A 26416-nucleotide genomic window follows, 5' to 3' on the forward strand; every position below is an offset into this window, starting at 1 on the left:
TGGAGGACTGCTTGAGCCCAGGAGTTGGAGACTAGCCTGAGCAACATAGGAAGACCCCGTCTCTACAAAAAAAAATCTTTTTAATTAGCTGGATGTGATGGTGCTCATCTGTAGTCAGGAGGCAGAGGTGGGGGGATTGCTTGAGCCCAGGTCAACTTGCAGTGAGCTATGATCCCACCATTGCACTCCAGCCTGGGTGACAGACTGAGGCCCTGTCTCAAAAAAAATTAATTAAATTAAATTAAATGGGATAACAATAGTTTTTACCTGGTAAGGTTGTTGCTAAAAAATTAAATTACTTAGAATGGAAGCTCTATAAGGGCAAGGATTTTGTTCACTGGTGCATCCCCCATGCCTAGCCTAGTGCCTGGCACAGATAAGCTATTCAATAAATGTTACAAGTGTGTGAAGTAGCAATGCACATAAAGCAGCACTGTCAAATAGAAATATAATGCAAGCACACATGCAGTCTTCAGATTTCTAGTAGCCATGTGAAACTAAAAAGAAATGGGAAATTGGCCAGGCACGGTGGCTCACGCCTGTAATCCCAGCACTTTGGGAGGCTGAGGTGGGGGGATCACCTGAAGTTGGGAGTTTGAGACCAGCCTGACCAACATGGAGAAACTCTGTCTCTACTAAAAATACAAAATTAGCCAGGCATGGTGACACATGCCTGTAATCCCAGCTACTCGGGAGGCTGAGGCAGGAGAATCGCTTGAACCTGGGAGGTGAAGGTTGTGGTGAGCCTAGATCGTGCCACTGCACTCCAGCCTGGGCAACAAAAGTGAAACTCCCTCTCAAAAAAAAAAAAAAAAAAAGAATCATTCTTACTGTAATCTTAGCAACCCTCAGTGTATATATATACATATATAATATATATAATATAATATATAATATATTATATATGATTGATATATGATATATAATATATAATATATCATATATAATATGTATTATATATAATATATATTATATATTATACATACATATTATACATATAATACATATTATATATAATTATATAATATATAATATATAATATATAGTATATAATATATATAATATATTATATATTATACATACATATTATACATATAATACATATATATAATTACATTATATAATATATCATATATCATATATATTATATATATCATATATCATATATATTATATATATAATATATATATTATATATATATATTTTTTCTTTTTAGACCGAGTCTCACTCTGTCACCCAGGCTGGAGTGTAATGGCACGATCTCAGCTCACTGCAACCTCTGCCTCCCGGATTCAAGCCATTCTCCTGTCTCAGCCTCCCAAGTAGCTGGGATTACAAGCACGCATTTGCTAATTTTTGTATTCTTTTTAGTAGATACAGGGTTTCACCATGTTGGCCAGACTGGTCTTGATCTCCCAACCTCGTGATCCACCCTCCTCGGTCTCCCAAAGTGCTGGAATTACAGGCTTGAGCCACCGTGCCGGGCCTGATTTTTTTTTTTTTTTCCTGAAGTAGAGAACTTTCCGCCTTTTCACTTAAAGCACTTTGCGGCAGCTTCTCTTTGGCATATCCACATTATGAGTATCACTCCTCCTGTGCTTTGAGGCCATTTTTTTCTTTTCTCTTTTTTTTTTTTTTAAGATGGAGTCTTGCTCTGTCCCCCACACTGGAGTGCAGTGGCACAATCTCGGCTCACTGCAAGCTCCGCCTCCAGGGTTCACGCCATTCTCCTGCAGCCTCCTGAGTAGCTGGGACTACAGGCACCTGCCACCACACCCAGCTAATTTTTTGTATTTTTAGTAGAGACGGGGTTTCACCGTGTTAGCCAGGATGGTCTCGATCTCCTGACCTCGTGATCTGCCTGCCTCGGCCTCCCAGAGTGCTGGGATTACAGGCGTGAGCCCCCGTGACCAGCCTGAGGCCATTATTAAAATAAGGGCTACCTGAACACAAGCACTGCAGTACCTCAACCAGCGATCTGATAACCAAGACGGCTCTGAAGTGACCAACGGGCAGGAAGCACAGACAGTATGGACATGCTGGACAAAGGAATGATTAATGTCTTAGGCAAGAGGGAGAGAGATGGTGCAAGGTTTCATCATGCTACTCAGAATGGCACATAATTTAAAATTATTATTTCTGGAACTTTCCAATTAAAATTTTCAGACCTTGGGCAACTGAAACCACGGAAAGGCAAACAACGGATTAGGGGGGGACTACTGTACCTGACAAAAAGAAAAGCATTTGACTTCACTATCTGGAGGGTGGGAGCTCTGAAGTTGGCTTGACAGCTCCGTGCTGTCTCAGGCTTTCCTCTGCTCTGCCATCCTCAGTGTGTTGGCATTTGGCCTCAGGGTCACAAGGTGGTTGTTGCAGCTCCAAGCTTCAGATCCTCATAAATATCTCAAGGAGGAAGCAAGCAGGGAGGCAGCAATAGATCCTTTTCCTCTAGAAACTTTTTCCCCCCAAGAAAATCTTTCTCATACTTCAGCGGGCACAACAATCACCTAAACAGTTTTTTGTTTTTTTTTTTCAGATAGGGTCTCACTCTGTTGCCTAGGCTGGAGTGCAGTGGTGTGATCATGGCTCACTGCAGCCTCCACCTCCTGGGCTCAATCAATCCACTCACCTAAGTCTCCCAAGTAGCTGGGATTAACAGGTGCATGCCACCACGGGCAGCTAATTTTTAAAAATTTTGTAGAGACAAGGTCCCATTATGTTGCCCAGGCTGGTCTCAAACTCCTGAGCTCAAGTGATCCTCCTGCCTTGGCCTCCCAAAGAGCTGGGATTACAGGCATGAGCCACCATGACCAGCCACCTAAACAGTTTTTGTTTGTTTTTTGTTTTTCTGAGATAGAGTCTCACTCTGTCACCCAGGCTGGTGTGCAGTAGTGCAATCTTGGCTCACTGCAACATCTGCTCCTGGGTTCAAGCAATTCTCCTGCCTCAGCCTCCCAAGTAGCTGGGATTACAGGCGTGTGCCACCATGCCCAGCTATTTTGTATTTTTAGTAGAGATGGGTTTCACAATGTTGGCCAGGCTGGTCTCAAACTGGCTGGGCTCAAACTCTTGACCTCGTGATCCACCTGCCTCAGCCTCCAAAGTGCTAGGATTACAGGCGTGAGCCACCGTGCCCAGCCCTAAACAGTTTTTAAAGCCATGGTCCTAGGCCCCATCTCCAGGGATTCTGACTCTGTGAGTCTGAAGCAGGGCCCAAGAACTCCATTGCCAAGTTCACAGGTATGCTGATGCACTGGTACCCAAGAGACAATGGTGGCGTGGACTAGGTTGTGTCTCATCCTGGTGTTACCCTTAGCCCTTCAGAAAGAGATGGCTGAGGAAAGGATTAAAATGCTGATACTAGACTTGGAAATGTGGGAGGGTGGTGAGGGATGAGAAATTACCTGATGGAGGCTGGGCATAGTGGCTCATGCCTCTAATCCCAGCACTTTGGGAGGCTGAGGTGCGCGGATCACCTGATGTCGGGAGTTTGAGACCAGCCTGAGCAACATGGAGAAACCCCGTCTCTACTAAAATTACAAAATTAGCCGGGTGTGGTGGTGCATGCCTGTAATCCCAGTTACTCGGGAGGCTGAGGCAGGAGAATCGCTTGAACCTGGGAGGCAGAGGTTGCAGTGAGCCGAGATTGTGCCTGGACACTCTAGCCTAGGCAACAGGAGTGAAACTCCGTCTCAGAAAAAAAAAAAAAAAAGAGAGAGAGAAATTACCTGATGAATACAGTGCACACGTGCACACTCTTCAGGTGATGGTTGCACTAAAAGCCCAGACTTCAACACTACCCAAAGTATCCATGTAATGCAACTTCATGTATGCCCCCTAAAAATATGTTTTAAAAATTTAGGCCGGGCCCAGTGGCTCATGCCTGTAATCTCAGCACTTTGGGAGGTCAAGGTGGGCGGATCACGAGGTCAGGAGATCAAGACCATCCTGGTGAACACGGTGAAACCCCGTCTCTACTAAAAATACAAAAATATTAGTCGGGTGTGGTGGTGGGCGCCTGCAGTCCCAGCTACTTGGGAGGCTGAGGCAGGAGAATGGCGTGAACCCGGGAGGCGGAGCTTGCAGTGAGCCGAGATCGCGCCACTGCACTCCAGCCTGGGCGACAGAGTGAAACTCTGTCTCAAAAAAAAAAAAAAAAAAAAAAAAAAAAATTAAAGCTGACACTTTATTTGGGAGATGCAAGAATGATCCAATAGAAGAAATGGATAAGGCAAGCAAGGAGGTACCTGTGTGGGCTTAGTCTCAGAGGAGCAGAGGGATAGGTCCCGATCACAAGTTGAAAGTTTGGCTTTAGAGATTTCCCCCATAATAGTAGGGGACCCAAGCGGCCTGTACACTGTGCTGCAGGTAGGTAGTAGAGGAGGTGGTGGGAAGACGAGGTAGCTCTTTTCTCACCACATCTTCTATCACCATGAAGTATGAAGAGAAATTGCTGATGTGGGTGAAGAAAGCAGGAGGTTAGCGATGGGAGATAAGGTGAAGGTGTCAAATAGTTTATCCAAGACAGGAAAGGTGCCTATATTAGGGAAAGTAATTGGAGAGTTTGGCAGTGTTGAGGGCCCATTTGAAATCTGCGGTCGTAACTATGAGGTGCGTCTAGTTAGCACGATGGTGTAGTACTCTTATGCAACGTCCAGCTGTTTGGGTACAGGTGCCAGCTAAGTGCTGGGTTAAGTGTGATAGAGAAGGGAGTTCAGTGTCTAACTCTCTTCATGCTGGACCATAGAATCTAGGCTGACAAAGAAGGTATGTGAAGACAGGAGGGGACTGGTGGAGAAAAGGTGAGTTAGGTTAATGGGCTGGGTGTGGTGGCTCACGCCTATAATCCTTGGACTTCAGGAGGCCAAGGCAAGAGGATGACGGAGTCTTGCTCAGTTGCCCAGGGTGGAGTGCAGTGGCGTGATCTTGGCTCACTGCAAGCTCCAACTCCTGGGTTCATGCCATTCTTCTGCCCCAGCCTCCTGAGTAGCTGGGACTACAGGCGCCCGCCACCACGCCCGGCTAATTTTTTTTTTTTTTTTTTGTAGAGACGGGGTTTCACCATGTTAGCCAGGATGGTCTTGATCTCCTGACCTCGTGATCCACCCGCCTCGGCCTCCCAAAGTGGTGGGATTATAGGCGTGAGCCACTGGGCCCGGCAAACGAGTGCATTTTTAAAAGAAGATACTTGGACAGTTAGAAATTTTAAAATTTGGGTATTTCATAATATTAAGAAATTAATGTGGACAGTGGTATAAACAAGAACTGCGACGTTACTAAGTGTTGAAGTTGTGTGGTGGGAGTATGGGACTCATTGTATTATCTTACTTTTGCACATATTTGAAATTTTCCATTACCAAAAATAGACATTTTTTTCAAAGTCAAGTCACCATGACTTAACACACTCACTGAAAATATGCGATGATGGGGAGTGAGAGATGAATCTGGGATAACTTTCAGGTTTCTAGCTTGAGGGGTGGAATGGGTGGTGGTGCTTTTGTTATGGGCATGTGAACCAGAGCAACTCCATCTTAAATAGGAACTAGGGAAAATGAGGCTGAGACCTGCTGGACTTCATTCCCAGATGGTTAAGGCATTCTAAGTCACAGGATGAGATAGGAGGGCAGCATAAGATACAGGTCATGAAGACCTTGCTGATAAAACAGGTTGCAGTAAAGAAGCCGGCTAAATCCCACCCAAACCAAGATGGCAACGAGAGTGACCTCTGGTCGTCCTCACCACCAGTGTCACGACAGTTTACAAATGCCATGGCAATGTCAGGAAGTTACCCTATGAGGTCTCAAAAGGGGAGGCATGAATAACCCACCCCTTGTTTAGCATATCATCAAAAAAATAACCAAAAAAATGGGCAACCAGCAGACCTTAGGGCTGCTTTGTCTATGGAGTAGCCATTCTTTTATTCCTTTCTTTTATTTTTAATGTTTATTTTTTTTGAGACAGAGTCTCGCTCTGTTGCCCGGGCTGGAGTGCAGTGGAGCGATCTCGGCTCACTGTAACCTCTACCACCTGGGTTCAAGCAATTCTCCTGTCTCAGCCCCACAGTAGCTGGGACTACAGGCACCCGCCACCACGCCTAGCTAATTTTAGTATTTTTTAGTAGAAATGGGGTTTCACCATATTGGTCAGGCCAGTCTCGAACTCCTGATCTCAGGTGATCCACCCACCTTGACCTCCCAAAGTGTTGGGATTACAGGTGTGAGTCACTGCATCCAGCCTCCTTTACTTTCTTAATAAACTTGCTTTTGCTTTGCACTGTGGATTCGCCTTGAATTCTTTCTTGCTCGAGATCCAAGAACCCTCTCTTGAGGTCTGGATCAAGACCTCTTTCCTGTAATACTTGTAAAAGATTGAGGGGAACTAGAGGAGGTGGTTTGTGAAGAGCAAGGAGAGTTGAATTTTGGTCATGTTGAGTTTGGGGTGCCTGTGGTACATCTGGATGGGACTACACAGGAGGTTGATGGAAATACTGACCTCAAGAGAGATTGGAAGGGATGCAAATGTGAGTCGCTCGATGACATCATGAGGAAAAACTGAAGAGGAGGGGATTGCAAAGGGGCTGGAGGAATGCTGTCTCAGAAACTAGAAGTTCTAGCCCAGGAAGAGGGCTAGAAAAGTTTTTAAAAGGAGGAAATGCTTGGACTCCTACCTCACACACTATACAAAAATTAACTCAAAATAGATCAAAGACCTAAAGTGAAGAGCTAAAAAACTATTTAAAACTCTTGGAGAACATGGGTGTAAATCTTCATGACTGTGGACTAGGCAATGGTTTCTTAGATATAACACTAAAAGCACAAGTAACCAAAAATAAGTGAACAGGACTTCATCACAATTAAAAACTTGGTCTGTCAAAGGACAGTATTAAGAAAGTGAAGAAGGGCCGGGCGCAGTGGCTACTCCTGTAATCCCAGCGCTTAAGGAGGCTGAGGCAGGAGGATTGTTTGAGTTCCAGACCAGCCTAGGCGACATGGTTAAGACTCCGTCTCTACAAAAAATATAAAAATTAGCTGGGCGTCATGATACATGTCTGTAATCCCAGCTATTCAGGAGGCTGAAGTGGGAGTATCAGCTGAGCTCAGAGACTGAAGCTGCAGTGAGCAGTGTTCATGCCACTGCACTCCAGGCTGGGTGACAGAGCAGGACTCTTATCTCAAAAACAAAACAAAACAAGACACACACACAGTATGAGGGGATTACGGATATTATAAGTATCTAATATGGAAACTATATAAAGAACTCAGGCTTGGTGTGGTGGCTCATGCCACTAATCTCCAGCACTTTGGGAGGCTGAGGAGGGCAGATCACTTGAGGCCAGGAGTTTGAGATCAGCCTGGCCAACATGGTGAAACCCCGTCTCTACTAAAAATACAAAAATTAGGCCAGGGTTGGTGGCTCATGCCTGTAATCCCAGCACTTTGGGAGGCCGAGGTGGGTGGATCACCTGAAGTCAGGGGTTCAAGACCAGCCTGGTCAACATCGCGAAACTCCATCTCTACTAAAAAATACAAAAATTAGCTGGGTGTGGTGGCAGACACCTGTAATCCCAGCTACTCGGGAGGCTGAGGCAGGATAATTGCTTGAACCCAGGAGGCGGAGGTTACGGTGAGCTGAGATCGCACCACTGCACTCCAGCCTGGGTGACACGGGGGAGACTCCATCTCCAAAAAAAAAAAAGGCTCGGTAGCTCAAGGCTTTAATCCCAGCACTTTGGGAAGTGGGCAGATTACCTAAGGTCAGGAGTTCAAGACCAGCCTGGCCAACATGGTGAAACCCCCGTCTCTACTAAAAATACAAAAATTAGCCGGGCATGGTGGCAGGCGCCTGTAATCCCAGCTACTTGGAAGGCTGAAACAGGAGAATTGCTTGAACCCGGGAGGCGGAGTTTGCAGTAAGCTGAGATCCCGCTACTACACTCCAGCCTGGTGACAGAGCAAGACTCGGTCTCAAAAAAAATTATCTGGGCACGGTGGCGCACGCCTGTAATCCCAACTGCTCGGAGGACTGAGGTATAAGAATCTCTTGAACCCGGGAGGCGGAGTTTGCAATGAACGAAGATTGCACCACTGCACTCCAGCCTGGGTGACGGAGTTGAGATTCTGCCTCAAAAACCCCGCCCAAACAAAAAACTAGCTGGACATGGTGCTGTGTGTGCCTGTAGTCCTGGCTACAAGGGGGGATTGTTTGAGCCCAGATCAACACTGCAGTGAGCTGTGTTTGCACAACTGCACTCCAGCCTGGGAGACACAGTTAGATCCTGTCTTAAAAATCAAAAACTACACACACACACACACACATATATATACATAAAGAACTCTGAGGCCAGGGGCAGGGGCTCACGCCTGTAATCCCAGTACTTTGGGAGGCTGAGGTGGCGGATCATCTAAGGTCAGAAGTTCAAGATCAGCCTGGCCAACACTGCAAAACCCTGTCTCTACTAAAAATACAAAAATTTGCCAGGCGTGGTTGTGCATTGCCTGTAATCCCAGCTACTTGGGAGGCTGAGGCATAAGAATCTCTTGAGCCTGAGAGGCAGAGGTTGCAGTGAGCTGAGATCGCACCATTGCACTCTAGCTTGGGGGACACAGCGAGACCATCTGAAAATAAAAGAAAAGAAAGAATAGAAAAGGTGGCTCATGCCTGTAATCCCAGCATTTTGGAAGGCCGAGGCAGGCGGATCACCTGAGGTCAGGAGTTCGAGACCAGCCTGGTCAATATGGTGAATCCCCGTCTCTACTAAAAATAGAAAAAAATTAGCCGGGCACAGTCGTGGTCATCTGTAATCCCAGCTACTCTGGAGGCTGAGGCAGGGAGAATTGCTTGAACCCAGGAGGCAGAGGTTGCAGTGAGCTGAGATCATGCCACTGCACTCCAGCCTGGGTGACAGAGCAAGACTCCCTCTCAAAAAAAACAAAAAAACAAACAAACAAACAAACAACAACAAAAAAGAAAAGTAAGAGAAAAGAACTCTCACACTTCAACAATAAAAACAACCCACAAAGAATACTTTCCTGAGAAGCATGTTAAACACACACACACACTCCCTAATTATAACTTGGCAAAGGATGTGAATAGACACTTCTTTAAAAAAAGATACACAGGCTGGGCACAGTGGCTCACACCTGTAATCCCAGCACTTTGGGAGACTGAGGTGGGCAGATCACCTGAGGTCAGGAGTTCAAGACCAGCCTGGTGGCCAACATGGTGAAACCCCTTTCTATAAAAATACAAAAATTAGCTGGGCATGATGTCGGGTGCGTGTAATCCCAGCTACTCAGGAGGCTGAGGCAGGAGAATCACTTGAACCCGGGAGGCGGAGGTTGCAGTGAGCTGAGATCGCGCCATTGCACTCCAGCCTGGGCGAGAGAGCAAGACTCTGTCTCAAAAAAAAAAAAAAAAAAAGCCAGCACGGTGGCTCCCACTCATGCCTGTAATCCCAGCACTTTGGGAGGCCGAGGCAGGCGGATCACAACGACAAGGTCAGGAGTTCCAGACCAGCCTGGCCAATATGGTGAAACCCTGTCTCTACTAAAAATACAAAAATTAGCCGGGTGTGGTGGCGGGTGCCTGTAGTCCCAGCTACTCGGGAGGCTGAGGCAGGAGAATCGCTTGAATCCAGGAGGCAGAGGTTGCAGTGACCAGAGATTGCACCACTGCACTCCAGCCTGGGAGACAGAGCAAGACTCTGTCTCAAAAAATAAAAAATAATAAATAAATAAATGAGGCCAGGCATGGTGGCTTACACTTGTAATCCCAGCACTTTGGGAGGCCAAGGTGGGCAGATCACCCAAGGTCAGGAATTTGAGGCCAGTCTGGCCAACATGATGAAACCCCGTCTCTATTAAAAATACAAACAATTAGCCGGGTGTGGTGGTGGGCACACATAATCCCAGCTACTCGGGAGGCTGAGGCAGCAGAATCGCCCAGGAGGGGGAGGCTGCAGTGAGCTGAGATCACGCCACTGCACTCCAGCCTGGGTGACAAAAGCAATACTGTCTTAAAAAGAAAGAAAACGCCGGGCAAGGTGGCTCACACCTGTAACCCCAGTACTTTGGGAGGCCAAGGCAGGTGGATCACCTGAGTTCGGGAGTTCAAGACCAGACTGACCAACACGGAGAAACCCCGTCTCTACTAAAAATACAAAAATTAGCCATGCGTGGTGGCACATGCCTGTAATCCCAGCTACTTGGGAGGCTGAGGCAGAATAATTGCTTGAACCTGGGAGGAGGAGGTTGCAGTGAGCCAAGATCATGCGACTGCACTCCAGCCTGGGCAACGAGAGCCCAGGCTCTCGTTCCGTCTCAAAAAAAGAAAGAAAGAAAGAAAGAAAAAAGTTCCGTCTCAAAAAAAGAAAGAAAGAAAGAAAAAAGTACAAGTTACCATATGACCCAGCAATTTCATTCCTAGGTATGTGCCCAAATGAGCTAGAAACATATGCCTACAAAAACTTCTATATATTTGTAGCAGCATTATTCACAATAGCCCCAAAGTGGAAATCACCCAAATGTACATCAACTGATGAGTAAATAAAATGTGACTTATCCAATGTGATATATCCATACAATGGAATGTTATTTGGCAGTACAAGTTATCAAATACATATGATATGGATGAACCTTGAAAACATGCTAAGTGAAAGAAGCCAGTCGAGAAAAAACACAGATTGATTCCATTTAGATGAAATATCCAGAAAAGGTCTAGAGAGACAGAAAGTAATTAGTGATTGTCTAGGGATGAGGGAGGAAGAAATGGGGAGTTAACTGCTAATGGGCATGGAGCTTTTTTGGGGTGATGAAAATATTCAGAGGCTGGGCAGGGTAGTTGCCTATAATCCCAGCACTTTGGGAGGCCAAGGTGGGCAGATCACTTGAGGTCAGGAGTTCAAGACTAGCCTGGGCAACATGGCGAAACCCTGTCTCTACCAAAAACACAAAAAATTAGCCAGGCATGGTGTGTGCCTGTAGTCCTAGCTATTTGGGAGGCTGAGGTGGGAGCTTGAGCCTGGGAGGTAGATGCTGCAGTGAGCAATAAGCTGAGATCATACCACTGCAATCCAGCCTGGGTGACACAGTGAGACACCCCCATCTCAAAAGAAAAAAATATATATATATATTTATATATATATATACACACACACACACGTATATATTCCAGAATTAGATAGTGGCAATAGTTGCACAATGTTGTGAATGTACTAAAACCACTGTAGTATATGCTTTAAAATTGTGAATTTTGGCTGGGTGTGGTGGCCAGCACTTTGGTAGGCCAGGGTGGAAGGACTGCTTTGTGCCCAGTTGAATACCAACCTGGGCAACACAAGACTCCATCTCTTAAAATAATGATACAGTGGTGACTTTTTTTTTTTCCCAAGAGCGTTGTGTATTTATTTATTTATTTTTAAAATTTTATTATTATTATACTTTAAGTTTTAGGGTACATGTGCACAACATGCAGGTTACATACGTATACATGTGCCATGTTGGTGTGCTGCACCCATTAACTCGTCATTTAGCATTAGGTATATCTCCTAATGCTATCCCTCCCCCCAAAGTGGTGACTTTTAATGGTATATGATTATTTCTCAATTTAAAGAAGGGGAGGTAATTCTCAGCAGTGTTAACTGCTGCAATGAATCAGACCAGGCCTGAAGAGACCGTGCAGCAGGCTGTCCACACAACAGCCATTTTCCTCTATCATCATCCCTCCTCTATTGAATTCCAACAATTCTGACTGGTCTAGGCAGATTCTGTGGTTTCATTCCTCTTGCTATGATTGGTTTAGGGGTGGAGAGGCAATCCAGATCTGCCCAATGAAACACAGGCTGCTGGGGTGCTCGTAGGAAATATTTCATTCTTCCTAAATGCAGGGAAAAAAGGAGCAGTCCTCCAGCCTCTTGCCATTGGTATGGCAAATTACGATGTCTGGAGCAACTGCCTTGAAGGTGAGGTGGCTGGAGAACATGTTGAGGGCGGCAGAGCAGAAAGACAGTAAGCCCACCTGGGTCCTCACAACTGCCCGACCTCGGGACTTGTATCAGATGAATCCTCTAGTTTGTGCCATTTATGTTACTTTTTTTTTTTTTTTTTTTTTTTACTTAGAGCCCAAGCATCTGGTGACTTTTCCCGAGATCTTAAGAATGGGCCTGGAGACAGGGCTGGCACTGAGCATGCTACCATGGCTGTCTTAGTGAATGGTCCTTACTACGTTTTGATGTCTGGTTTGGTTTTAGGCCCAGCTACTTTCATGGTCCAGAGCCAGTCAAATCAGTGTTTTCCAGGAAGGAAAAAAAGAAAAAAACTCGAAAAAGTTCAAGCTTACACTACTCATCCTAATTATATGGCAACAAGAAGAGGGCCAGAAAATAAGTAAAAACAGACTATCAAGTTTAACCTCAGCCAGTCGCTTCACATCTGAGCCTCACTCTCGACTACAAAATGGGGCTACACCTGTATCTCACAGGACTGACTCAAAGATTAAAGAGCATGAGGCAGAGCTGTTAGCATAGCCCAGGGCTTAGCAGACTCACCACTCACAAACAACCCCAGCTATAACTTTCTCAAATTCTGCAACCTCTGCTCAAATACCAGCCCACTACCCCCGACCATTCTAAGATGTCTCTAAGTTTCCTCTGGAAGAGGACACCGCTTTTAGAATAAAAATTACCCATCTACAACCTAGAATGAATGACTTCAGCAATAATGAAAGTAAATGGCTGGTAACTGGCTAAATGGACAAATGGTATTTTATCCTGAATAAAAGTCTGACAGAGATGACTTTTGTCTAGTTGAGGGTCTGAATCCTGACTCTGCTGCTCATTAAATGTACACATAACCTTCAACAAGTTTCATCTGTGCCTGATTCCTCATCCATGAGTGTGATACGTATATTACACAAACATCTCAACACTTGAGAGAGAATACACAAAAAACCTCAAGAACTTAACAGCGATGCTTTTTTGACTAAGGGAATGGACAAAGCAATTAGTCTCCAATTTACTTTATTCCTGTCCAACAATACAGCCAGGTCTGTGAAAGCAAATTCAAGGTGCAAACATGAATTTGTTACCAGTTCCATATTCTAACAAATAACTTCTTGCCATTTCACTTAGAGAAACGTGGGGTTCTCTGCATCTCCAAACTAAAGGAATCAGGAAAGACCCCATTCTGTCTTTGTTTGCAGGTCTACTTAGGAGCAAAGTGTCATCTACCTTACAAATGGACAACTGTGTACACATTCACAGGACACTCTCTGACATGAGTCTATTAATTTGCTAATTTTATAGAAGTTGCAAATGCAGATGGAAGTAGAGAGGCTCCTGTCAGCTACCCAGCCAAAACCTCAGATCTACCAAAAATCTGCATTTAATACACTTCATGTATTCGGAGTCATGCAAAAAACAAACACTGCAGGGAATGCTGCATAACCAAGTACAGAAATCACTCCATACTCCCAGCCTTTCACCATCAGCTAAGTCTACTCCTGGAATCCTTCCTAACTGCACCTAGCACTGTGTGTTTTGGAAACTGACTATAAATCACTGAAAGATCATCATTAGACTGTACATGGAGTACCTCAAAGCAGAACGTACCCTGTTCCAAGAGACTTGGATAAACCAGGTTACTCCACTTGTGGGAAAAGATCAGAGGCAGCATTCCAAGCCAAACTGTATCCAGCTTTATTAAAGATACTTTCCATAAACAATCATGGTATTTCAGGCAGGACATGGGCAGACAATCGTTAACAGTATACAACAACTTTCAAACTCCCTTCTTCAATGGACTACCAAAAATCAGAAAGCCACTATAAAACCCAATGAAGTCTTCATCTGATGCTCTGAACAGGGAAAGTTTAGAGTGAGGGTTGACATTTCACATTTAGCATGTTGTTTAACAACTTTTCACAAGCCGACCCTGACTTTCAGGAAGTGAAATGAAAATGGCAGAATTTATCTGAAGATCCACAATCTAGAAATGGAACAACTGCTCTTTTGACAGGTGCCATCTCAGTGGCATCACTGGAAAGTCCAGATTGCCTGACACACTGGTAACCAATGACTAGGGGTCAGGTCCCAACAGATGTCTGGGCTTAAGGGAGTTAAGTCTATGCTGAAAGATGGAAAGGGAGAATAGGACATAAAAACAAATTTGTTTTTCTATACCACAAGGCTTTTGTGCCAAGGTGGCCATGTGTGTCAAAGTCAGGGAATCCCTCCTCCTGGGAGCCAAGAGGAAGTCTCTCAAAACTAGAAGGGAAAGGTGTTTTCTCCACATCAATCCAGCTTTGGAGACATTCTATTAGTGACATATGCCCCTTCCCCCAAAAACAACAATGAAGTGTTCTGTGTGCTAACAACATAGCTTTAAAAAAAAAAAAAAAAAGTAAAACAAAATTCTGCATTTTTATAAAACTTGATAAAAAATAGTATTTCAAACTGTACAGTCACCAGAAGTACACAGTTATCAAAAATGCACACACTTCACTTGGCATCTCCAGCACCTTCAGCTTTCTGTGCCTAAAAGAAAACAGACAAATTAATGCAATGCGTAGATTTCAAAACTATCTTTGTTCACATTCCACCTACAGCATCACTTTGCTCCCAGGCCAAAGTTCAGGTTTCAGGTACTGAGACTCAGTATTTCTTCTGAGAATGACTTACTAGGTAACTTTGCTAAGTCACCTCTCCTCTGGGCCTTACTGTAAAATTGAGGTAGGAAGAACACCAGAATAAGAGACCTGAGGTTACTCCTAGCTTGAAAACTTCATGTAGTATAAAACACAATGCCCTTCAGCTGACAGTAGAGATTTCAAGAATCCAGGATTTAAGTTAACAGGAAAGCCACAAGCAGACTGGACCAAATGGTACATTTGGAGTGATACAGGAAAAGGGCAATTAAATTTTTGATATCAGCAACTAACTGAATGAACAAATCTAACAAAGGGTGAAACAGCAGTTATACCTGGTCTGTTTTGGCATCTCCATTTTCTGCAGGGTTATTCCCCTCCTTGCCAGCATCAGCTTTTCCCTTTTTCCCTTTGGGTACCTTCTCTCCCTTCTGAAAAAGGGGAAAAAATAGAACTGTTTCTCCCCATTTCATATTACCAAGGTATGGTCTGCAAAGTTCTGCACAAGGTAGGATTGTTTACTCAAGATAAAACACAAACCCTCACCCATTTGACAAGAACAACTGATCAAAACTAGGCTAAATTATCTGTAATTTGCTATAATCTTTAGTACTTAAAATTTCCTAAGTAACAGAAGAATAAATCAGTTTAAACCCTGGGGTATTTAATATTTAAATGCAGATTTTCCTATAAACTAACAACAGAATTCTTGATCAGGAAACCAACGTTATGAATGACAGGGACGAGTCAAGCTATCCACACAGTTTATAACCTCCATTAATGGAGGCACCATTATGCTAATTAAGTTAAGGCACTAAGGACAGTCCTCATTCTGTGAAAATGATCAGTTCCAATATTAGCACTTACCTTTGCAGGGGCCTTTTTAGGCTTGGGCTCTGGCTTTGGAGGAGCAGGTTTCTTTTTTTGGCAGGAAGAGAGGAAAAGTGAACATCAGTGCAACGGACTGAAGAAAACCACCCACAACCAACCAAAAGTACCAAGGGTAGAGAAGTTTCTCCTCCTCCTCAAAGTTTTTGTGGTTGGCTTTCTTCTAGAATGTTGGATTTCCAGAAGCCCACTCAAATGTCCCACTTTGGCTACAGGCATCAGAATTTCAGAACCAGCAAAACCCAAAGGGGCAAGAGTCCCAAGTAGAGGCAATGATTCAAAACCAGGCACTAACCATAATTCATGGAAGCAAAGGGAATTGTTTTTTGCTGTTTTTTAGTTTCAGGGACAAATACGAAAATTCAAAAGCATACACTTACAGCAGACAACCTCGCGGATCTTCTCTGTGGCTATTAAAGACAACGAGAAAGTTAGAAATAGGACAGGTAAGTCGCTTTGAAAGTTTGGTATCAATTTGCTCTAGATTATAGGAGTGTAAATTCAGGACACAGGTTACGGTTAATCACCGAGTCCAGTGGCCTCTGCTAGTCCAAGGCTTTGACCCTTGAAGAGAGAATGACTTACTTCGTCCTTCACCTTGGCTTTATCTCCCTTAGCATCCCCTTCAGCCTATAAGAAACAAGAACAAAAAACTGCAGACTTTGAGGTGGTTCTTAATTACTTCTCAAACTTTAGAGTGCTAACAATGAAAATTAAAGCAGTCGTCCACACAACTTTTCTAGGACATAAAAGAGTGAGCCCGACGTTCGTATAAGAACGAAGCGCGCGCAGGAGCCCCGGCTCGCCGACCCCGAGAAGCGAGGGCTGAACACGAGCGCAGCCGGGGAGGGCAGCGGAGCCCGCACCACCGCGCCAGGCAGGAGCAACAGCTGCAGATGGCGCAAACAAACCCCCTCCGGAGGCGGAGCCCAGCGCCGTTGCTATGGCAGCCGTCGAGGGCGGGAGACGGAGGCGCGCGCGCAGCCTGGGGAGCTCGTAGGCGGTGGCAGCGCGCGTCTCGTGCGCGGGGAACGTGGGCGAGGGGGCGGGGCCATACCGCACAAGCCCCGCCCCCTCACGGCGGCGGTTTTTTGGCGGCAGCGCTTTCCCCCGCCCGCCAACCCCGAGCGCCGCCTTCCCGCCCTTTCGGGTTTGAATTGCCCGCCCGCAGGGAGGGGAGGGAAGGGGCCCTGGCGATGGGGGAGGGGGCACGGGGCGGGGGCGGCGAGCCCGAGAAGAGCGGGATAAACAGCCGCCAACATGGCTCCTCCCGCCGCGGCCGCCGCTCCTCCAATATGGCCTCTGGTGCCCGCGGGCAGCCGAGCCGCTCAGGGTTAGCCCTGAGCTGCCCGACACCGCCTCCAGCCCCCGCGCGGGGAGGCTGCGCTGGCTCCTGCTCGGCGCCGATTCTCGCTCCCTGCACCAGGGAGGCGGCGGCGGCGGTGGCGGCCCGGCGCCTGGGGCCCTCGCGCCACGTACCTTTCTCTTGGGCATGGTGGCGGCGGCGACGGCAGCGGGACGTAGGTGCTAGACGCGGGATGCAGCGGCGTGCGGGCTTTGGTCGGTCCGGGGGTCGTCTCGCCTCTTCTTCACACTGCTCGGGCTCCGGGGGGTTTATAAAGTTTTTATAGCGCTGGGAGCCCCGGACCGGTTAGAACCGGATTTCACCTCCCGCCGCCGTTCATTGGCCCAGCTGGGGTCACGTGGGCGGGGTTTAAACTCACCTCCTCTGGAGGGAGTGAGGAGGGGTGTGTGTGTGGGGGGGGGGGTAGTGCGCGGAGACGGCGGCGCGCCGAGGGGGTGGGGGCGCAGTTGGGGAGGCGCGCGTCGAAGGCAGTAAATGAGGAGGGGTGCGCGAGTCGGCGGTCTCCGGGTTCCGGCTCCCGCCAAGAGCTGTCTTTTGCAAACTAGCAAGTTCCTTCCACCTTATGCAACCCAGCAACCCACTTCTCCAAGCCGTGCGACACTCACGGCGCATCTCAGCGGCTTTCCTTCCTGCTCCCGCTGGCTGGGGGCCCCAGAAGAGGGGTTTGCGAGGCCTGGCTGCACTGCCCTGCTCCTCTGGAAGCAGGAGGAAGCGCGCGGCTGGAGGCACAGGCTGCAGTTCCCAGGGCCCAGGCTGACGCCGAAGTGGGAAAAAGGCGGGGAAACCAGCTTGGCGCAGCCGGACGTGCATCCTTCCGAGCTGCCACTTCGGGAAAGCCTTTCGTGCACCTCACTTGAAAGACGGTCCCACTCGAGGTGGGCTAGGGGTTTCAGGGGGAGACTTTCCACGCAGAGGTGCCTTTTGGGTGCCGTGGGTCAGGTAGGAGCTGTCCTTTCAGCACCCGTTGCGCAGCCGCCTCCCCAAATGCTATCGAAGCCCCCACCCCCAGCTCCTGTCGGGTGGCTCCCTTAAGGTCCCTGTATTCCCAAACCTCCAGACCCCGCCACAGTACGGTGGAGAGCGGCCGTCGAGGTCTACTACCACTCCCTTCCCCCTACACTCTACCCCTCTCGGAGACATTTTGCCCAGCTGCCCCAACCCGACGCGGCCACCAAGCCTGGGCACTGCAGCCGCAGCTGGCGAAATACCTCCTTCCACACTGTCAAGCTGGCTGCCTTTCACTTGCGCGAGGAAAAGGAGGGTGGAGGAAAGCGCCCGGGGATTAGGAAACAAGTAGAGGAACAGGTGGTGTGATGGCAAAAGGGCTCTTCCGGTGCCCCCTAGTCCAAAGCCAGGGTCTTGGAGCTAGCCAACTGCACCTGAGGGAGGGTAGGCAATTGCAGCAGCAAAAGAAGGTGTTCTTCCGTTGCAGTTAGCAAACAAGTTTTACATCTAAGAATCTTTAAAAATTCTATTTGAGACCCAGAACACAAGAATACGATAGATGTCCTCAAATGGGGGCTTGGCTCACAGGTGGAAGGACACTAAATTGGTCCCATCTGATTTCTTGAGGCAAGGGTTGAACCTGGCTTGCACAAATCATACCTGTCCAAAGCAACCACGAGTTCTACTATTTTGCAGCCCTTGCTGCTGGGCGACGACGACGACCTCTCTGCCTCTTCTTTCCACCACTACATCGCCTCCTGGGGCAGCTTCTCCCTACTCCACCCTGTGTACCTTTCCCAGAATACAGAACCTCAGGCCAAAGAGAGATGCCAGCCCCATTAATCACCTCTACTGTACCCCAATCATATTACGGAAAGTCAGACCCAGGAGACAGGACTCAACAGCCACGCTCATAGGGCAGATTCCGTTTGCTGCCTCCAGCCCCTCATTCCCGCCTTAATTGTAGGGCTCTGCATTATAGCCGCATAATTCATGCCTCCCTAATTATGGCTGTCAACAGCCCCATTGTAAAGCTGTAAAATGTACAGCACCTGCTCTCCAGGAACCCTGTGCCAGGGATTGGTAGAGGGGAGTGCCAGGTGTGGATGGGGACTTTACCAAAGGGTTCATTGATTGGCTTCTCAATCGCCGTGTCTGGCATTTATGCTTGATTCTGGGAGCATGGACAATAGCCAAGAAGTCTCTGGCCGCCAGGTATCCCGGGACAGAAAGGGGAAGAGGGGGGTGGGGTATAGGAAAGTTAGGGGTTTCCTGTGTGCTCTTGCTACAGCTTGCAAGATTTCACCTCTCCCCTAGAGGGAGCTGCTAGGGAAACAGCTTGCAGAAAGTAAAATGGGAAGTCTGGCATGGTGGCTCATGCCTGTAATCCCAGCACTTTGGGAGGGTGAGGCCGGCGGATCACCTGAGGTCAGGAGTTCGAGACCAGCCAGGACAGGGTGAGATGCTGTCTCAAAAAAAAAAAAAAAGAAAAGAAAAAGTAAAATGGACTTTACTAAAGAGAGTAGCATTTGGTTGGTGTTGCTGGCTGGTACTTGCCGGTGTGGGGCACCTGAAATAGAGTTGCTCAGGCAGACAGCTCTTCAAAGGCACTAATCCTCTCAGCAGCTCTGCAGCAAGTCCTGGCAGAGGGAGGTAAGGGAAAGGACACAGCTTTGACCCTCACAAGCAGAGGACCTAGAACAAGCTTTGCCATGCCAAGAATAAGTCATCTAGGGGCCTACTTAGGGAGCCAGGTCAAAAAGCTGAGAGAAACCTCGAAGAGTGGAGTGGGAATCAGAGTTTGAGATGGTGAGGGCAGGGAGCAGAGTCAGTTGGAAGAAGTGTTTGGTTCTGCTCGGTCCTGTTGTGTTACCGAGGAGAAGGCCTGTGCTGGATTCGATTCACCAGGGCCTACAGGCCCTTCTGTTACCCTGAACCATGGAGGGGGCCAGTCTCACTTGGGAGTGGAGCCTGGCCCCATGCCCTGCAAGAGGAGGAGAAAAGCTTGTGTGGGCTGAGTCGACAATAGGTAATTGGATTGTAATCGCCCGCCTGGCTTCCACGCACCATTGGGGGCGCTGAGTCTTTCAGTGAGCAATCAGTACTGCGTGGTGGGAGAGGGTAGAGATTCAATAGCAAATCCCAGGTGGAGAGCCAAGGGGGAGGAGCAGCAGATGGGCAAATTTTCTGTCTCTCCCACCCCTTTTTTCCTTACCCAAATAACTGGCTGCCTATTAGTTATTTACTAGCAGATCCAACGTAGAGCCAAATCTTTTGTGGAAGCTGGGTGGAAGGCTAAAATGGAAGGGTAAAGAGCTAGGGTTTTGGGGAGAGCTCTTCCCTGAAATTCTGTGTGTTGAAGGATGTGCTGGTGGAAAAAGAAAGTGCATCTAAGAGACAGGCAGCTGATGAGTTGTGGCCCTTTGCTCTCCAAACCCTATTGGTGACCAGACCTAGGTTTAGTGTACTCGTGGGAGACTTTCACCCTCAATCCTCCTCAGGAGCCTGTCCCAGGCAGCCCAAAGGTATCTATGGCCAGCAAACCTGGCCTGGGGGGCTCCCCAGCCAAGCAAAGGGAACACGATTCATTATCAGGAAAGGAGGTGCCTTTCACCAAGAAAAGGAAGGGGAGTGGAGCCCTGGAGGCAGAGGGCAGGGCAAAGTGGCAGGTGGCCAGCCTCACTCAGGCTGATGCAGTGCCCAGACGGGCCAGCCAGTCAGCTCGCTTGAGTTCCAAGGCCTGCAGGAAGCCTTGGACTCGCTCTTCCCGTCTGGCCGAGAGTTTGTGCAAGCGTGTCCTTCGGAGCTGGGCGTCCCCACTGGCTTGGAGCCCCTCTCGCAGCAGCTGCTCTGTCACTGTAGCCTGGTCCCTCTCCAGCTGCTGCCTCTTCCGCTCCTCTGCATACATGTCTCGGGCCTTCTGCTAGAGAAAAGTGGGGATTGGGGTGGGGAGATCATTTTTAGGAGTGGGTGAAACTGGGATGGAGGAGGCAGGGGGTGGGGCACAGGGTGGGCCAAGTGAAGTGGAACAGTGGAAAGTAGGTACCAGATTTGAAAAGGCTTGGGAGTAGGTATGCAGTGGGAGGTGCTCATGCTGTACAGGCAGGGCAGTGGCAGTTCTGGGTCCATCTCGGTTTGTTTTGTGTGGAAGCGTCTGTACTTCTTAAAGTTTTTCTCATGCACTTGGAAGGGAACCAAGCAAATGTGGGTCTGACTTCTGATTCCCCCATCAACTGGCTTTGTGGCTTTGGGCAAATCCTGTCCTAACCTCATTTCTTCATCTGTAAAGTGGGGGTTGTGCCTACCTTGAAGAGTGGTTTTAAGGATTAGAGATAACATATGCAAAATCCTCTCTAGGATATTAGCAGGCTCTTAGACAGAAACAGCAATTTTACAAGTTGTTATTGTCTATTCTCCACCGCAAGAAAGGTCCTATTCTTGTCGGGGACATGTCCCTTGGGTCACTTCCTTTGATCTCCCCAGGTTTTCCTCTGAGGGTACCATCCTCCCAACTCCCTAGGCTATTTTTCAGAGCTCCAGACTTGCCTCCTGTATGAAGACCAGCCTGATCCTTCCAGCAAATGACCCTCCTATGAACATTCTGAGAAGCAGGTTCAACTCTCTTAAGCCACTTATTGCATTCTGCATAGTAGAATAAGTGTTAGTGTTCACAGTCCACTCTTTCTGTTAGAAAATAAGCCCTTGGAAGTTTGAGAGCCTCCAAGCCTCTTGGAACCAGCTCTGACACCAGGTGGTGATCATACTCCCTGGCAGCAGTTATCATCCCAAGTACTAGAGGGCAGAGACTGGGCTTTTTCCTCTCCAGCACTTGGGGTGCCCTGTACATGTGAAACACTCAACTGACTGACCACGTGATCCCAGGAGAGCAGTGAGGATGCTCCTGATACAGAAGAGCGGAAAATCCCTTTGGAGCAGAACCAAGGCTTTCCTGTGCCTCACTGATCCTCTCTGTTCCTGCCAGTCTAACTGACCTGCAAAGCCTTTGCACTAGAGCTCCTCCTGCCAAACCTATTCCATGTGTGAGAAACTCTATTTTCCTATGGTATCCTATACCCTGATGACCCTTCCCACATTCTACCTTGTATTACGGTAAACTTGTGTACATGTTTTTGTCCTAATCAGCCTGTAAGCACCTTGACTGCTCTGTCTTCATGGTTTAAAGAATATCTTACATGTGCACAACCACTTCATCTGTTGCCTCGCTTGACCCTCACAATGGAGCTGTGAGGGAGGTACTTTCTGCTGGAGACAGACATGGAGCAGGGAACTGATTTGCTGTCTCTCAGCAATAAAGGTTTACTGCATGAATAAGGATGACAAATGAGAATTCTGGACTGTCCCCCCCGGCTCCTGAATAATCCCAGGCATTCAAGAATACTTCTCTTCTGCTATTACAATGAATTACATGTGGAGCTATGAAGACTTCGGGCTTGAACAGTTGCCGCTAGAGCTCTCCATCTTGCTGAAAGGGCTTCTTCCAGGCCTTGGTCAGGAGGCTCCCTGAGTGCTACATACAGGATTTTTTTGAGGATATGGAGATGCGCAGGACACGATCCCAGCAACCCAGGTGCTTACAGGCTGATTATACAGCCATGCACACAGAGTGCCACGATGCAAAATAGGATGTGGTAAGGGTCATGCAGTTCAGAGGAGAAAGCAAGTGTGGCCGATGAACATCACGGAGCAGTGACCTTCATGGACAGACAGAATTTGAGCTGGCCCTTTAACCAATGAGGAGGATTCAAACAGAGGTGAGGTGTGTGGGGGGCAGGGAGAATATTCCGGCAGTGGGAGTAATGAGCAAAGATGCATGGAACCGAAGAGCCTGTTAAGGCTAGAGTAAGTCCACCTGGAGCACTGGGGTTTGAGAAGTTCCTAAGGCCTCCCTCACCTCTCTAAGGCTATCTCTTACTCTGCAAAACTGGGATAAGAGTACCCACCTCACTGGGTTGTTTGAGGAAAAATGAGATAATGAATTTTCAGCCTACTGCTTGGCTATTAACTGTTAGCTGTTCTATCACCGCCACTTGTGGACTGGGGTAAGTAGTCTAAGTTTCTGGCAGAACAGAAAGGATGGGGGACGCTCAGCAACAGAGGGAGGAAATATGGAGCTAGCTAAAGCCACTTCATGAGGTGCAAGCTTCTTCCAGATGGCATCAGAGTGCATGCCAGCAATGGGGGCTGTAGCCCAGGCAGAGCCTGGCCCCTGTCTGCCAGGAATTAGCAGTTCATTGTTCAGATAGCAGAGTTGGGAGGGTGTCTGCTCGTCATTTTACAGAAAATGACAGCGAGGCTGAGATGGCTGAAGTTCCCTTGGCTTCTCCACTAAGGTAACTTCTTGAGAGGACAATGTGAAGTGTATCTTGTGCCTATGTATAAGCTCTACTTTCTAGGGGTGGAAAAGCTGGTGGCCTGTATCTGGATACCTGTCTATCCAGCTTCCACATGGTCTGAATCTACCCTTTCAATCTCAGAGGTGTTTCCAGTTCTTCTCAAGTACTTATCCTTGGGAAATCCAAGCTAACAGAAGTCCTAGAGGTCAACTTTTCTCTCCCTGACCATTTGTCTACTATCCTTGTATAATGACCAATCAGGGTAAGTGAGGGCGTTAATTCTTTCCTTAGAGACTTTTTGTACAGACCTTATCCAATCTTGGTGCAAGGGCTCCAAGAAGCTCACTTTGAGAAATGTGGTTCTAACCTATGAATCTAAATTCCTCCTGGGCATTATCCCTCTCTGCTCTTATTCTCTCCTTGGTAGAATCAGAGAACAAGATGTACTAGTCCCTCCAGTACTTAAATCTAAAAGTCCTCTACCACTCTGTTGGCACCTGGAGAGAGGCTGCAGGTCCTTGGCTTCAAAATATTAGCCAATGAAAAGTCCTTCCCCAAGCTGCAACCAGCCAGCCCAGGTCAGCAGCATGAGGAATGCATTTCTGAGGGCTGCTCTCAGGCAGAGAAGGACACCTCCTACCAGAAACATGATGTTCTGAAGCACCCTCAGAGTCTCCTTGCCTGGGGAGTTGTACTGGGGACAGGATGTGCAGGGTGCTTTTCCAGAGACAGGAGTCTGAGGAGAGGCCAAGAGACACACATGTGGGGAACAATATTGGCCACCATTCTTGGAAAATGAACTCTGTTCCAGCCACTGCACTCAGCACTTGACATGTGTTAGCTTACTGAATCCCTATCACAAACCTGCAAGGTAGGTATTACTGTAAACGCTACTTCTCTCATTTTACAGGTGAGGAAAATGATACTCTGAGGGGTTAAGTAACTGTACAGTCATATAGCTATGTAGGCAGTGCCAATATTCAAAGTCATGAATGTCTGAGACATTAACTCAAGCTTTTAGGCTAAGGTGGGAGGCTCGCTTGAGCCCAGGTGCTCAAGATCAGCCTGAGCAACATGGCGAGACCCCATTTCCACATGCATACATATATGCATACATACATAACTCAAGCTTTTATCCTGAGGAGAAGATAGTGACAACCTGAAGAGCAGAAGAAATATAATGTTCAATCCAGCCTGTTTAAATTGTGACAAATGTACTACAGGAAGCTTCGTGGGAAGATGTGTCTTTTCCCTCTCTAATATCATCCTTGGAGATGAGGTGAACACTTTTTACTCATCTCCATCAATGACCTCTCAAGGACCTACCATCCATGCAACTTGTGATTGAGGATCAGCTGCTCTGCACTGCCGCACACCCCCTCCCTGGCCTGATTCTCTATTTGTCCCTGCCTCTTTGCTGACAAGTCCTACTGCATCATAGTCAAGATCTCCCTTTGCCAGCCTTTAAGACTGGCTAGGTGACCACCTGGAGACTGTCATGGTCCATTCAGATACCAAGGTCTGGCTCCCCACAACTTGTAGCCAAGTCCCTGCTTCCCTTACGATCCACCCGCTGCCTTCCTCCCAGTAAGCTACTCTAGGTCCAGAGCCTAGCCCCTTGCCCTGGCTTCCTGCAGAGAATAGGGACACATTGGGCAGGGCCTAGAGACAGAGCAGCTCAGATTTTAAAATGGGAATTTGGGTGATGGGGCAAGAGCACAGACATACAGGTAGGAAACTGGAGGGCATGGAACAGGTAACTGGGAAGAGTCCAGTTTGGCCATGATACAGGGTCTGTAAAAGGGAGACATGAGAAAAGCCTGGAAAGACCTCTCTGGTCTGAGAACAAACTGGTGAGGATGCTGTTAGTCTGGATTCTCCCCTTAGTGCATCTGCCAAAGTGGTATGATTTCTAGAAACAGAGCTTTGAAGCTTCTGGGGTAGAGAAAGCCTGGCCAGGACCTCCAAGGGCTCCTGCTGGAGAAGGCTTCAAGATAATCAGTATCTCTATTATAACTTTGGATTCCTTGCTCTAAAAACAGAGGCAATAATAATAGTATCTGCCTTAAAGCAGTTCATAGAATTTACTGAAAGGATGCCTGACATGTGGTAAGAACTCAATAAAAGTGTGCAAATATAGGCCGGGCACAGCGGCTCATGCCTGTAATCCTAGCATTTTTGGAGGCCAAGGCGGGTGGATCACCTGAGGTCAGGATTTTGAGACCAGCCTGGCCAACATGGTGAAACCCTGTCTCTACTAAAAATACAAAAATTAGTTGAGCGTGGTGGCACGTGCCTGTAGTCCCAGCTACATGGGAGGCTGAGGCAGGAGAATTGCTTGAATTCGGGAGGCAGAGGTTGCAGTGAGCCGAGATCATGCCACTGTTCTCCAGCGACAGAGTGAGATTCCGTCTCAAAAAAAAAAAAAAAAAAAAAATTTGCAAATATGATCCATAGGTAAAAATGGAACACTTAATAGTTGACCTCAAACACCTTCCACCCCATCCCAGGAAACAGCAGAACTATACAACCAATTGCTATGGCCACAACCTAAGTGTCTTGGTTCCTAATAACATTATTATTTGTGCTTATTTGTTTTAGCCTACAAGAAACAAGAGTTTCAGGCCGGGCGCGGTGGTTCACGCCTGTAATCCCAGCACTTTGGGAGGCTGAGGTGGGCAGATCACCTGAGGTCAGGGGTTTGAGACCAGCCTGACCAACATGGAGAAACCCCATCTCTACTAAAAATATAAAATTAGCCGGATGTAGTGGCACATGCCTGTAATCCCAGCCATTTGGGAGGCTGAGGCAGGAGAATCGCTTGAACCTGGGAGGCGGAGGTTGCAGTGAGCCGAGATCACGCCATTGCACTCCAGCCTGGGCAACAAGAGTGAAACTCCATTTCAAAAAAAAAGAAACAAGAGTTTCATAATTACATTATCAACATTGCCACTAACAATAAACCTCTTAAGTAATGTTTAATTTTGTGTTGCAGTTTGTATTATCCTGAGAAGAAATTCCACTAAAGATGAATAGCAGAGAACTGTGTTCAGGTAAGCTGAATTAATTCCTTTCTCTGGGGAGTTATGTTATCACCTTGATATAGTTAGTTTCACTTGTTTCTATTTCAACATTTGTTTTTATCCCGTCTTCACTCCTCCCCTTCCCTACTGCCACCACCCTACCTTGAGGCGCATCCTCTCTCACCTGGACTACTGCAGGA

At 47.4% G+C, this 26416-nt stretch overlaps 2 protein-coding genes across 13 annotated transcripts in view; both read right to left on the reverse strand.

Moving 5' to 3' along the window:
• Positions 1 to 13669: 13669 nt before the first annotated feature.
• Positions 13670 to 17714, reverse strand: HMGN2 (high mobility group nucleosomal binding domain 2). Its single transcript, XM_004025238.5, has 6 exons — positions 17008 to 17714; positions 16114 to 16158; positions 15909 to 15938; positions 15508 to 15558; positions 14976 to 15071; positions 13670 to 14530 (listed from the first exon to the last, which is right to left on the reverse strand). The coding sequence occupies exons 1-6, from the start codon at positions 17020 to 17022 to the stop codon at positions 14495 to 14497; spliced, it is 273 nt and encodes a 90-aa protein (XP_004025287.1). The 5' UTR covers positions 17023 to 17714; the 3' UTR covers positions 13670 to 14494.
• Positions 17715 to 18338: 624 nt separating this feature from the next.
• The window catches only part of DHDDS (dehydrodolichyl diphosphate synthase subunit), a 39355-nt gene continuing 31277 nt past the window's right edge, over positions 18339 to 26416 (reverse strand). For 6 of the 12 annotated variants that reach the window (XM_031000591.3, XM_031000599.3, XM_055388797.2 and 3 more), the window contains one exon: positions 18339 to 20759. In XM_031000591.3, coding sequence (XP_030856451.1) covers positions 20523 to 20759 — 237 coding nt within the window. In that variant the 3' untranslated portion in view covers positions 18339 to 20522. Of the gene's footprint in view, positions 20763 to 26416 lie in introns of all 12 variants that reach the window. The other 6 variants (XM_055388778.2, XM_031000596.3, XM_031000584.3 and 3 more) reach the window with 1 other exon arrangement.

This window comes from Gorilla gorilla, chromosome 1, assembly GCF_029281585.2.
Source record: "Gorilla gorilla gorilla isolate KB3781 chromosome 1, NHGRI_mGorGor1-v2.1_pri, whole genome shotgun sequence".
NCBI lineage: Eukaryota > Metazoa > Chordata > Mammalia > Primates > Hominidae > Gorilla > Gorilla gorilla.

What these genes read in the sequence shown, in the direction of transcription:
- HMGN2 (XM_004025238.5), bottom strand. An exon ending in AAGCCAAGGTGAAGGACGAA is followed by an intron (nt 15,939 to 16,113) that starts GTAAGTCATTCT and finishes TGTCTTTAATAG; the next exon opens with CCACAGAGAAGATCCGCGAG. An exon ending in CTAAAAAGGCCCCTGCAAAG is followed by an intron (nt 15,072 to 15,507) that starts GTAAGTGCTAAT and finishes CCCCTTTTTCAG; the next exon opens with AAGGGAGAGAAGGTACCCAA.